The sequence below is a fragment of the Haemaphysalis longicornis genome, unplaced genomic scaffold (assembly GCF_048455015.1).
Source record: "Haemaphysalis longicornis isolate Haplotype H1 unplaced genomic scaffold, Haemaphysalis longicornis Haplotype H1 scaffold_4, whole genome shotgun sequence".
Classification (NCBI taxonomy): domain Eukaryota; kingdom Metazoa; phylum Arthropoda; class Arachnida; order Ixodida; family Ixodidae; genus Haemaphysalis; species Haemaphysalis longicornis.
This window is the reverse complement of record NW_027526361.1, coordinates 197,583,255-197,597,531: the sequence shown is the minus strand read 5'-3', so window position 1 is coordinate 197,597,531 and position 14,277 is coordinate 197,583,255. Positions and strand designations below refer to the sequence as shown.

Sequence of the window (14,277 nt, the reverse complement as noted above, 5' to 3'; positions counted from 1 at the left end):
AAATAAATAAATAAATAAATTTGGTCTCCATGCAGCCAGGTGCTATAATATATACAGATGCCTCTCAAGGAGAAGAAAAATCCGGTATAGGAATATTTTCCCTTTCCCTTAACTGGTCCTTTTCGGTTCGTCTGGTTGATTTTATCCCGATATTCTTCGCGGAATTCCTGGCAATTGTCCTGGCGCTACGAAAGCTAGATGTATCAATTACATCTCCAATCGTAATTTCTGATTCTTTTTCTGTATGCTTAGCCCTTTCTTCCCCTAAAGACACTCCTCTTCTGCGGACGTTTAGGTCACTCCTTCCACCTCACTTCACTGAAATTAACCTTCTTTGGGTTCCTGTTCATGCGGGGATCACATTCAACGAGACAGCCGACTCTCTAGCAAGGATAGCACTTTCTGGTGCTGTAGTAGGCGTCGTAGAGCCGACACCTTTAATAACAGCAGCTAGGTACCGTAGGATGCTGAAACTCCGAGAACAGCAAGAATCGGTTTTACTGTCATTAAGTGAATTTAATCATCTGAAATTATCATGGAAACCTGAATGGTGCCCTTCACGCAACTTAAAGGTGGTTATCACAGCCTTACGTTGTCGAGTACCCCAGTTAAATAGGTACTTGCACAGGTCTCGTCTGGCGCCAACAGCTCTGTGCAGCTATTGCAACGAAGACGAGTCTGTCGAACACTACCTGTTGACATGCCGACGTTTTTCCCGACTGAGACGTCAGTCCCTGGAGGTGCCGCTTTGCAGTTTGGGGATATCACTAACAGGGCCGGCTATACTATCGTTCGGGGCATCCGAAACGGGGTTTTGCCGCCGGGATGTATGCTCTGCTCTCCTACGCTACATTGAAAATTCTAAACGATTCTCTTTATGATTGAGATTGGTCATCCTCGCTTTAATTTTCCAGTTTTTTTTTCTTCTCAAAACCAACTTATCTAAATTATCCTTCCTAGGCGTGTCGTGAATTGATAAGAGTACCATTCATTTTTACAATCCTCTGTTGTTTGGCCGATGCCCTGATTGGGTATGCGCCATTAATTATCAGGATCAACAACAACAACGACAACAAAGCTGCGAAGAGGAGGGCGTGTACATTGCTCCCAGCCGGTGCACCAATGTCAACAACCTTTACCTCACCAAAGTTGACGGAGACTACCGATTCTACCACAGAGACAACATCGACAAGAACATGATGGACGAGTTTCGGCACTTCCATAACCACCGCCTACTCACCGTAACACAACAGCACTTGCGTGCCTTTGCCACCGGTGTGGACCCGGACGCGGAATTCCCTCTGGCGCTAGTAAAAACCACATCACTCAACATAACGGCAACACAATGGAAGCACACGGAACCGCCACGATGCTTCGCATCCTCATCAGGGTTCCCCACCGGAAGATGGTGTAATTTTTTAAGTGCAGAGCATTTCAGTAACTCACGATGGCACCCGCGTTGACGTCCGTAGTCCGCACCGCACCCCTCCCTACTATATGCACCGAACCCCTCCCGGTTTCTATCCCTCGACCCTGCGGGCGGAAAGCAATGTACATGGTCCTCTACCCACTGCGCCACAAAGCCGAAACAGAATTGGACACTACGAACGCGCCTTATATCGTTGACTCATTCAAATTACTCCTGACGAGCGCTCTCTCGTCAGCAGTTGCCACAAGTGCAACAACGTTAACGTAACGCAAACTACTTAACGTCGTGCGCCCCCGGAATTGCTCAGCATTTGATCGTGCCCCTCGTGTGGGGGATGTTTCACTGCGTCTTCTCTCAGTCGCGGGACCCGTGGCGCCATCTGGCGGAGGCGCGGCACAACTCGTAACACTTTCTTTGAAAAAGCGCCTCGAAAGCGCGGCAAATATGAAATAGGGATGACGCGCTTTCGAGTTTCTCTGCTTTTTTATCCAATCAACGACAGCCACAATGAACCGGACGGATGGGACTTTGCCTCCCGTCTACGCATGCTCTCTACGTCATGTGCTGCCTATGTAATTGACGATGACGGCTTGTCTTACGTATTGAACAAGGAACCCTTATGTGGTTCCGAAACGTCAATATATTTTTTCTGTGCATTCGGTGTATATTCACTGTTTTATGTTGTGAATGTATTTATTTATTTATTTATTTATGTATTTATTTATCTATTTATTTATTTATTTATTTATTTATTTATTTATTTATTTATTTATTTATTTATTTATTTATTTATTTATTTATTTATTTATTGTCACCGTGGTTGTTGTGGCTGCCATAGTCTTGGTTCTGGCTGAGAGTCTGTTTCGAAACCACAGAATTTATTTCTTGCCACGCAAGGTAGCAAAAATTGCGTACGCCCGCGCGAGTAACATTACGTTTCTGTACAAGGTGTTGTAAATTGGTACGTAATATTTTACTACGCAAATAGCTGAGACTCTACATGTATTTTCTCCACCGTTAGGGGGGACTTTCAAGCTTAAAAGCGCTAATGTGGTGTCAGCCTTTTTACAAAGTTGTGGGAATGATTCATAATATGCGATTCTAGCTTAATATATGGCGTGACTGCTTAAAGAAGCTCAGCTGTTCTTTCAAAAATGTTAGACAAACCACTTCATCGGTTATTGCCGCTCAAAGCCCAGCACAAAATTATGGTTACGATTGTGCTTCGTTCGGACGGCAAGCTGAAATTCTATCTTTAGGGCAGCCTCTAACGCTTTTAAAAAAAATCACCGCTTCGACCATACAGTTCCTGGTATTCCACAGCTCCGCCATTTTGTTTACCCTAATCCTAGATTCCCCCATGCTCTTACGGCTGAACTGCACATGGGGGCGGGGCACTATTACAACGTCGTAAAATACTTGTGCATGGACTGTACCAATACGATACATTTTCCTCATATTTCTCCTCCGTGATATTGAAGAAATATCTGGAGTGGAAATGCCTAAACTCTCAATAGTGGGCCAGGGACCAGCCAGACAACCGTCGTTTTCATAACGTAACCATCGTTTTCATAGCGAACTGACTCTCAACCCGCACATTTATGACATCATTACGGTGTTTAAGGCTTGATAGACTCGCTAACAAACACGCTAAATAGTACACGGGCCGGTTTCCAGAAGAAGAATCGAAGCAGATAAATTAGTACACGTAGTTTTTTACTGTTTTCCAAGTATTTCGGGCGTAAACAACAAATCATGTCCTAAATGGGAGGGCCTTCTATAAATAAATAAAATTCCTCTTACTCCCTTGTCATGGGCTGCGTGCCCCGCCCACTAACCAGGTTGATTTCACAGTTAAAGTTTTCTCCTCCTCCGGCTGCTACTCCACCGCTTCTGTGCACCTTAACTGTAATATTTTGAACTTATGGCTGTGGCAAATGTACCAAAATGTGCCTCCAGGTCTGAAAAAGCCTAGTGTTACTGTAGTTTTACCGTACACGTTGCCGTACACGTTACTGTACACGTACCGTACACGTTACTGTATTTTTACCTTTTGCTCACTAAGGCTCCGTACAAAGACTGGTATAAAACCAGCACGCTTCTACACACACAGTAGGTTATTTGGAACTCAACCAACATTTCCTGTGGCCAATGGTGCATGTCAGCATACTTTAATGCCATGTGAATGTTAAGTTATACTTTATGTTAAGTGGTACAATACTTTCAATCGTTCGACAGGGTTGCAAAAACGGTTTTACCTTACATACAATTACCGGGAATCGTAATGCCTTCTGCCAAAGACGACAGCCCCGAAGGCCTCTTAGTTTCTTTTGGTCTTGCATTTTCGCTGTTGTCGGGTATTGGGGGCTGACTCTTCCCTTTGTTTCAAGGATTGATGGATACAGCAGCTGACGCGTAGCTCCGACTCTTCGCGCTCCGCACAAGACCGGCTTCGCAAGGAATGGGGTGGCGCCGACAATGTTTGTTCCAGAAGCAGTATCAAAAACTATACTTTAAATCACGCCCTTTGCTAGTTTATGCGATTGTAAGTCTTTTATTCTGGTAAAAAAGTTACACTCTAACGAAATCTAGTGCGCACAACCATCAAAGGTCAACCATCAAAGGTCAAGCGAGCGCAAAGAAACAGTAGGGAGAGCGATCCCGAGGGAAGCACACGACAAATGCGAGAAACCTTAAGTCGATGTTCCGGCGAGCGATTCGCAGCGCCGCCCATGGTCGCACTCACCGCCAATACAAACCGAAACTGTCGTCTTGGCTAGCCCTAGAACTGCTCCCCTCTTAGTAAAGCGTAACGCTACTTTACACGACACTAAAAATTACAATAGCCTACACTTTACCTGAAAGATGACATGTTTTGTGGCATTCTCGCCATTTGTAATGGCCGAAGATGTCGTCTTTCGGAAAATGGGATGTTAAATGTCACATATCTCTCCGCGTTTAAAATCCCCCTTTTGTGGCGTTGAAGATAAGGTCTAGAAGCGAGTAGAGCGGGCCGGAGCAATTTTCTGGGCTCGAATTAATCACTGCCGTCTTATAAAGAGTCTGTCCATGTTACCTAACTATATCCGCAAAAGCTGAGAGTCAATCCGAGATTGATTTTGTCATATATACAATTTCCGGTTCAGTCATACCCCTTTCAACACCCCCCTCCTTCCCCAATGCGTCAGTACAGTGTCTTAAGAATGTATACATTTCTTCTTGAAATATTTTAGGGCCGCTTTAGCAGCACAGCAACTTCAGAGAAAATATCTGATTGCTACTGCTGAATGTGGAGTACACAATAATTGGGGTTGCGGTTACGGTACGCTCTCGTATTCCGACGCATGCACCTTTTAACTCGATGGTACTGCAAGGTAAAACATCTCAACCGAATCCCAAGCATGGATTTGGGTATCGCATCCAATTTCTTGTGTTTGATGAGGTTCAGCTTTGTGTTTTTGAAAGCAGGGGCTCAGCAAATTTTGCCCCTTGTATATTACGTTCTCTTGTCGCTGCTGCAGTCTCTAAGATAGACACGCTTAAGCACGCTCAACCGATTTCGCTTCAACATTCGTAATTTGAGATGGTATATATTTTACTGAGATAAAGTGTATGAGGTAGAGATAACTTCTGTCAAGTTTTTCGAATTCTTCGCTGTAAAAAGCAACTGTAACTTTGCATAAACATGACAGTCTACTCATAGAGGGAAATTCAATTTTCCCCTAATATTTCCTTCATAGAGCATGCTTAGCGCAAGACTTCAAATATTACGAAAACCAGCTCTGTTGCAATATCCCCCTTTTTCGGGTTGGGTAGAACGCGTAAAATTCAAGCTCTGATCGCTAGTGCTTGACTTGTCTCGTCATCCCCTTTTTCTGCCAGGTACCCGCAGCAGCGATTCCGCAACCACTCCTCACACGCTTTCAATATGTTGACTCGGGCAAGAACAGCCACGAAGACTTCTGTCAGCGGCTGCGGCTCTGAAGTCGACGCAACGAAAATATGAACGCTGCAGCAATATGAAAACGCTGGCTTGGACTGTCACAACGGCTACTGCACAACTCACAATGAGGTAGAAAAACCTTCCAATAAACAGAAAAAAGGCACACAAAAATGGACGCCATGTTTTCCTCGACCACGAACCTCAAGTACAACTGTCATATTTTCCATGTGGTGGTGGAGCCCTCTAGTAGCTGTAATTATGAATTTTTATTGCATGCAATGCGCTCGCATATCCGGTCACTCTTACACAAATTTCGACGGGACGGAAAAAGCAATATGAAGTATGCGCGCTCTTCAAATATTCGATATCGAACTCACATGTTAGGTGGTTGCTATTGTTTAGAACGTATCCTGCGAAATCAATCAACCCCAGGGAAGCCTCTTTCTATTAATACTCCTGAAGCCATTAATCGAAAGCTGCCACTTGGCAGGTAAAGTGATTGATATCATCGCACGTAATAGCTCACCGGGTTCGATTTGACAGTTTTGTTTTCTCTCAGCCGAACAACTTGGTATTCTCGAATAACTGAGCACTAACCATCTTGTCTTGTGAAAAAAAGATACGAAGGTAATTTGTTCCTGATCCCTTTCTTCCCATCGTTAAAGGTGTCCAAGTGTATTTTCTCTACTGCACAGTATTTGGCAGTAATGTCCTAATGTCCTCTGCTGCCCCTGGTGCGTAGTGGGGTACCGAACACGGAAAACGTTTCAACGGTGGCGTGCTCGCTGTTGTATAGCCAGGTCGATGCGTCCCAGTCGAAAAACGCAACAGAAAAATACGACACAATAATCCTGTGAGGGAAGGGGACGTTCTGTAGTCTGTAGTAAACCCTGTCCTGTAGTCTGTAGTAAATCCTGTCCTGTAGTTTGTAGTAAATCCTGTCCTGTAGTCTGTAGTAAATCCTGTCCTGTAGTCTCTAGTAAACCATGTCCTGTAGTCTGTAGTAAATCCTGTCCTGTAGTCTGTAGTAAATCCTGTCCTGTAGTCTGTAGTAAATCCTGTCCTGTAGTAAACCCTGTCCTGTAGTCTGTAGTAAATACTGTCCTGTAGTAAATCCTGTCATGTCTGTTTTCTTAGTAAATCTTGTCATGTCTCGAATTTCAACTTGTTTCGCATAAGAAATTTACTTCCCATGATGCTTTTTCTATTAGGTACCTGAAGTATGCAGGATATGCGTAACAATTTCAATAAAAAATATGTCCAAGAAACAAGCATTTGTGGGCATTCTCGCCTTTCTGGTAGAAGCTTAAAATTGTTTTCAGTGAATAACTGATTTCAGGAAGCTGTACCAAAAGGCAATGTAAGCAATGCAAAAAGTGGTACATTCACGCATGCAATCCAAAAGTTTCATGTTACGCAGACTACACATGCCTGATCACAGTCCGAAAAAAAAGCAGTTTGCGGTACTTATTCATTTTATTTTCCACTCTTTACAACAGTTTCTGGGCACTGCCATGCTTCACTTGTCGAGCACAGTTTTGCACCATGAACCCTGCATGAAAAAACAAACAAGCGTTTTAACCATAAAGGTGTGCAAAATGACTTTCAGTGGTACACGGTTTTTGGGCAAAAAGCGGCTCATTCAAGGGTCGCTTTCTGCAACTACACTGCCCCACTATGTGCTACTTAAAAAAAAGACGAGCAATACAATCAATACAAAGTGAAACCAAGAAACATTAAAACGCATAAAGCTTCCCCGCCATAACAGTTTATGTTAAAGCACTTTTGGTAAAAGAAACACCATGGGCATTAGCATTCCTTACCAACTTAGCGGCGCAGGTCCGAGCACTTCTGAGCCAGATACCGGCTCAGAAGCTTGTGCCGCTTGAAGCGCTCCTCGGTGGGCAATTTTGTTCCTCCAGGTAGGTCCAGAAAGCCGCTGAAAAAGGCAAGCAAAAAACAGAGCGCCAGCTATGTACTGCATTTGCATGATTCTAATGCGCACCTCTTTTCCTAAATGTAGCCTTCAAGTTTGTGCGTGCATTACTATTGGGCGCCACACCGAAGCTGGCTCCAAAGCAACCAGCAGCATTGCTATGAAACGAACTCCTCCCGAAATCCAACTTTACCTAATCCAAAACAATCCATATACGTCCTGGAATAAATTTTGATATGCCCATTCCTTCATGGACATACCTTAGCCAGTTGTTCCACGTGTTCTACTGAAATTGCCCCACCCCCCATTTCAGTGGTTATACTTCCACAGGTACAACTGCATATAGAGCAGATCTTTGTCAGTGCATGTTCCGAAGACATGGGTACGTGATTTGCGTAAATAAAGCAGACCTATATTTTCACGCAAGGTTTCACTGGCCCTTAGCATAAACATTGTTGAGAGCACGAACACTTTCACGTAGTATTCACGAATAAGCAGAGAATGAACCAACGGCCCCTCGCATTCAAAACTATGAAGATCAAGGCACTGAATATTTAATTCCAGCAGGAGCTAGATAAGAAAGTTTATGAACTACGAAGAATTTTTGCTGGTACAATTGCGTGCATCAAGTAAGATATCTTCTGCCAGGTGCACGGTGTAATGCTTTGCACACACGCCACAGAATCAGCGTCAAATTTTTTTTTAATTTTTCTACTTAACTGTGCTTTACAATTAGCGGCACAATAAAACCATCCCAACATAGTCAATGTAAGCACAAGACACAGGAAAAATTATTCAAATACCCGTCAAACATGCACATGCAATATTCACTGTTTAAGTGCTGGTAAGCAAGAAACAAAGTCAGCATGACTTGGCTCAATGCCCAAAACAATAGTTATTTTATATTTTAATTGGTGCTAAGTTAAGAATTGGTGCATGCTACGGGTGCACATAGACACAGCGCGAACATTGATATTTTTAACACACAAAAAAATTGTGTACACCTACATGACATCCCAGCCAGCTTCAGCGGCGAGAGGGCTTTGAAAGTGGTTTTGTTGCCTTTGGACACCGCTTTGTTTGACGCGCTGCCCGTCAGGCTCCTCTTTGCGAGGACGTCCGGTCCCCAAAGAGCCACTGCAAGCCGTTTACAAAACGTACTGTCCGCTGGTGTGGACATAAGGCTGACCCACGTTGAGTGGCCGATGTAGACCCCGTGCCCCAGGTGTACCTGCAAACAAGGAGTGGCTCACTATGTGCAAAGGAATTCAAAACCTGCAGGCAGCTGTCAACGCATGATCACAAATAGTTGATTGGTTGATAGTAGGGTTTAATGCGCCGACGCAACGCCGGCGATGAGGCACGCCGTAGTGGAGGGCTCCGGATTAATTTCGACCACCTGGGATCCTTAACGTGCGCCGAAATTTCGTACACGCGGGCGTTTTTGCTTTTAGCCTCCATCAGAAAAGCGGCCGCCGCGGCTGGGAATCGAACCCGCGACCTCGTGCTGAGCAGCGCAACGCCTTAGCCACCGAGCCATCGCGGCGGGTATGATCACAAATAGTAATCTGGAACTTATATAATGCCCTCAGGCCTTTAAGGATGCCATAAATGAATTGAAACTGCGGTGCACACGATTGTCACAAGAATGAAACAAATCCACTGCAAAAACAAAGACGTACCAAGTCAGGCATAACTATTCGTAAGCACTGCGAAGCCTAGCTACAAGTTATAGGGACCATAAAAGCAAATTACAACTTTGCTTAATTTAAAAGAACTAGGCTCCAGTACCTCACCCACCTCCATTCAAACCAAGTACGGCACTTAACTGAAAATATGGGAGGAGTGTTAACACACTTATATTTCGTATCTAAGTGACGTTTTTAGGGCAGGAGTGACATCATATGGGCCAGCAGAATAAAAACACCCTAATATCCCACACCATCCTTGAATTTATGAATAAAATAGTTTAGAAAAAAATAGTAAATTTTCCTAGCACCACCCCAGTTTGAAGCCCGTCCATACCAACACACTTCACTAGATGCTCGCATAAGCAGTCAGGTATAGCATAGCACCCATTAAAATTTTTAATAGGTACTTTGATACATTTCAAACAATGGAAACACATCGGAACAACCAACAATACACTTACATCACCAGCCTCGTTCACTTGCCCACAAGTGCTGTCGATGTCATCAGGAATTCCCAAAGCTGCAAAGTGAAAAACAGCAACTGTTAGTATGATACACACAGGCATTTCTAACACAACGTAGCTGCTAGCAGACCACAAAAGAAAGAAATCTGTTTTGTAGGGAACAGAAGTACAAAATAAAAATTTCAGACTTTCGAGTTTCTAGTAACAAACCGTCACGGCACAAATCATATACAGCAGGTTATATATACAATATTATGCAGTAACTAAACCAGGTGAATAACAAAGAAGGTTGGGAGTGAAAGCAATGGCAGGCATAAAGACTTTCAATGTGTAGCTTGCCATTCAATGCTTCGGCGGTCATAATTAGTCAACTATCTTCATTTCTATGCGATGACTACGATTTCGAAATGCGTGAACTTTATTCATGATGATGAACACAGGCACCTGAGTACCAGCAGAAAGGGGTTGTGTTATGCTTGTGGGAGCAGCCTAGCAGACGACTGATGCACTGGCGGGATCGTTATGTACACGCGAAATACTCTTACTCATTTCACTGCTGCTCACCGTGATAAGGCACTCATCACCTGCCGGTTGGTGCTCACATGATATTATTTAAAAATCAAGGGCCGTACAGCCCACCAAAATTCAGCGGTAACCCACAAGCACCGGCCAAACTACATGTGAGCGCTTTATCCCGCTGTGAAGCAGAAGAAGTGATAAAAAATGGTGTAGCCCAGCTATCTGTGTGCACAAACCAACGGCATTACGAACACTCTGTTCAAGAGTTTTCTGCCCCCATGCCACCATAAGGCATGAAAATGGAAACTTTCACATGTACGTCAAAACAAAACATTCAGTGATCTTCAATATGCAGATCAGGCTGCTTAAAATAGGCAGCATAAAGGAAGAAGGAAGCCTCAAAGGCAACAGCACGGCTGATTGAGCATAACGCACTACTGCTCCATGCTTTTTTAGTTAAAATGTGGCACCGTCTTTCACAAAAAAAGTTTTTTTCGTAGCAAAGCTACGTAAACAAATGAACAGAAAGAGTTTGAGCCGCAAAAAGCATTCTGGGCACATATACAGATGGGAAGGTACTGAACTCAGCCACCCAGGCTGCAAGCAGTCCACTAACCTTGCCAATTACCTATGTGTGTATACCTCAACGAAAAGTGGGGTTTTCTACAAAGAATATGTGCTGCTCATACCTGTTTGTTTTTTCTTTGACAGCAAAGGGGCCTTCAGTCCAGTGCCAAGTCCTTCAAAAGATGGGGGTGGGGAAGTAGAACAAATTACATTTGAGATACTAAATAACATGCGGCCTTGAAGATGCGAAAACGACGACCCATAAGAATTTATTATGGGTGCACATTTTTTTGGAGTAGGTGCAGCACAAAAGCAACAAGAAAACCACATCCAAATTCAAGTACAGCCCCATCACTGTAAAGTTTATAACAGAAATAGATGGTCCTTAACCCTTTGCAGTTTGTTGTCAGGCCCTGCCCGAGAACGCATTACGGCCGTAGCGGTCCGCTGTCGGGCCACATCTGGCTTGGACGTTCAAGATTAAGTTTCACGGTTTTTCTCGCTGTGATGTGCCTGCATTCTTTATATACATGATGTGCCATCTCTTGAGGGATATGTGACATTTGTTGAAGATTTCTTCTTTTCACACTAGAGTGCAGCACAATGTTCAGAACGGGCCTTTTGGATTTTAGAGCGCTTTCACATGTGCGCTGTTCACTGAAAAGCATGGCCACTTTCTCGCATTCTACAGGGGTGCGCTTAGTAAAGGTGACAATGACTTCTAAGAGGGAGAGAAGTGCGCGCCATTATCAGTTAGTGGCGAGTTATTTGACAAAAGCATGCAACGAAGACCTGTGACGGGGGTGGGAGACAGCCCTATGCGGATCGTTACTCTGCGAGTTATGCATCTAGTAGAGGGACAATAAAATGGTAATAGAAGCATTTTTCCTGTCATCTAGAGGTTTTGATTGTCAACAGCTTTATTTGGAGGCACATAGAGCTGCAGAATCATGGCGAGAAAGAGCAGCGAAACTTGCAGTATTGCCGCAGCCTGAATTGGCCGCTGGTGGGTGATCTGAGGGTTTGAGCCAAACGCGGGGCCCATGTGCATGTATGAAGTGCGAGAAAAGGCTAGATGGGACGAGCCATTTCATCTACAAGCTCCTAGGCTGAAGCTGCAAGGACTGTGCTGTTTGTAGCAACAGAAAAACAAAAGGAGGCATGAGGGACTGTTTTTCTCCAAAACCTGCAGAAACCCTGGAGGTTTCTGCAAAAAACCTGCACCCAGGAGTATGCTTCTAGCGGTTTCACATGCAGCTCAAACAACGGTAAAAGAGTTGCAAGCAGAATGCAAGAGAAAAAATAGATATCCTATAAGTTTTCCTTGTTTTCCTTTGCGACGCTAGAAACTGGCAAAATTGTTAAGGACAGGAATGGCCAGAAAGTGGGTAAAATTTCCGCACCGCAAAAAGTTTGTACCAAAGAATCAAAACGTTAGACCATTTTAAACAATAAACTTTTGCTGCAAATACTATATTTATAATGCACGCCATGATCATTTTTGAGTAATACGACGCAGGCTTGAATATAGAACATTCCAAGCACTTTTCCTCCAAGTAGGCTTTTAGATCTTACCAATTGAAGCCGAGGCTGTTTCCGCCACATTTCCTGCTGTGGGAGCAGGGCTCCCTGTGCAGCTGGATGAAGCAGCCAGTGCTGATCCTGAGAAAATAACATAAATGCTGTGATAAGTGCAGACGTCTCTAGTGAAAACAGTAAAACTGACTGTGCAATAATAAAAGCCCTGTTCCGTCATGGTGTTGGCTGGGGCATTTTTAAGCTATTTACGCTGGCACCCGCACGGCTCAGTTTAAAGAACACTGCAGTCGTTCAAAATCCAGAATGCTCCAGGACTACTTTTCGTAGGCTGAGATGTCGCATTTTGTCATATATAGCTGACTAGGGCCTAAAGGCCACACATATTTTTTTTTGTCACGAAGCCATCCCCTTTAGCAAACAGTTCAAAAGGAAGGGGGGGGGGAATATGATGGGTCCTTTCCCACTTCCATATGCCAGTGTCAGATTGTCATTCAAGAAAGCTTTGAATTATGCAAAGACAATAGTCTTTCTTGGGCTACCAAAAACGCAGAAATTTTGTCTGCCTGTCTGCCTATGACTCGATTCAGCCAGCCGGCCAAAATGAAAAAGAAGCTGTGCAATAGATTTACATACCCACAGCCAAAACTTAATGTGTAAGTCCGGTGGCAATGTTTGTACTTGTCAACATTGTTGAACAAGAACAACACATGCAAATATGAGGCAAAAAATTAATACATAAGTGATATTTACAGTGTTCATTTATAAATGCACTCCATCTCCTGCTGTCGCCCCTGCCACTATAGCTTCTGGTAGCATTTTAAGAAATCAAATGGCAACAGTTATGAAAGGTTCCATGTTTCGCTTGGAATGCACGAGGGTATAGGGAAACGTTTAGTAGGGCGCCTTGATCCACGCGTGTCTCTGCTGTACGGCAGTGCTGGCATTGAGGCACCCGGCCTGGTGCCGTGGTAAATTTACGTTGACTTGAGCAAACCTCTAGTGTGTTTATCATGGGAGGAGTGCGACGAGATCGGAACAGCATGAGGTGAGCAGGAAAGCATTTAATTGGGAAAAGCATTCAGTTGGCAATAGACTATAGTCTTTCATCGAAATTTGCAACGAAAGAAGCAGATATGCGGTGAATGTTTTACTTCTTGAATATTTTTTATTTTTTCATTAAAAACAATTATCTACTCCAAAGGCAGTACCGCTGATGTTCGTGCTGCAATTCTTTGAGCAGGTCTGCTTGAAATGTTATGCACAAACGTTTTATGGATATATTTTTGTACTTGTACCTATGCCTGCTTAGCACATAAAAAATGCCTGCAATTTGAGTAAAATATCAAATTAACAAACCAATTTGGTGCTGGAGGATGAGGTGAGGTCAAGTTAGGGCTAAAGACAGCAGTAAAGAGAGATTGAGGTGAGGTTCATGGTGCTTAATGCATGCTGAAAAGGGGTTACCTAACGAGCCTCAATGTAACGGTAAAATGGAATTTGAGCAGTTATTTTACTTAGAGGTAAGGTCAAAGCTAGTTAGGTCAAAGCATTGAAACAGCTAGGCAGCCACCAACTCTGACGTCACCCTTAACTAAAAATACAAAGCCACAAGCACAGATTGCGAATGGCGCTATTGACTTAGTTCTGTTCGACATTTCCCCTTATCCATTTTGTGACAATAGAAAAAACACTATGATATTAATTGGCTTTGAGCATTCGGTACAATAGTTTCTAGAAAAGCAGCACAGGTGCACTAAGACAAAGCAATGATGTTACCAGATGGTGTAGGCACTGTTTCATCACTGCGTGGCACAGCAGGTGGTTGCACAGCCAGTGGTGGCACAGCAGGTTGTGCCACAGCCGGTGGTGCCACAGCCCATGGTGGCACAGCTGGTGGTGGCACAGCGGGTGGTGGCACATTCCGGCTCAATCCGGCCCCCTTTCCAGTGGCACGTGCAGAAAATGCTGCAAACATTGCACATGATCACTTCAACCATTCCAGACTTGCAGTGCCTTCCCCTCCAACCTTCCCACGAAAAACTACATTTTCAAGCTGCAAATGTCAGTATTTCTAGAACCAACCAGTCCGGTTTCCTCCTGCCCCGATTGTTCACTAAAAAATAAAACAAGCACAACTGCCAATGTCTACTGAAGTGTTTCTATACGATCGCACCTTTCGTGGAGCTGGA

General features: G+C 43.9%; 1 protein-coding gene across 1 annotated transcript; it reads right to left on the bottom strand.

Moving 5' to 3' along the window:
- Positions 1-7,240: 7,240 nt before the first annotated feature.
- LOC144180178 (uncharacterized) lies at positions 7,241-14,008 on the bottom strand. The gene is made up of 6 exons (XM_077708566.1): positions 13,881-14,008; positions 12,125-12,211; positions 10,672-10,769; positions 9,461-9,519; positions 8,317-8,539; positions 7,241-7,311 (listed from the first exon to the last, which is right to left on the bottom strand). Exons 1-6 carry the CDS (start codon positions 14,006-14,008, stop codon positions 7,241-7,243), a joined length of 666 nt encoding a protein of 221 aa, XP_077564692.1.
- Between the last annotated feature and the right edge of the window lie 269 nt (positions 14,009-14,277).

Bases quoted from the DNA above. Each gene is read 5' to 3' on its own strand.
- LOC144180178 (XM_077708566.1), bottom strand. From the start codon at position 14,008: ATGTGCCACCACCCGCTGTGCCACCACCAGCTGTGCCACCATGGGCTG. The intron at 9,520-10,671 runs GTATGAGCAGCA...TTCACTTTGCAG, and splicing joins GTCAAAGAAAAAACAAACAG to CTTTGGGAATTCCTGATGAC. The intron at 7,312-8,316 runs GTAGGTGTACAC...TGCCTTTTTCAG, and splicing joins GAAGCTGGCTGGGATGTCAT to CGGCTTTCTGGACCTACCTG.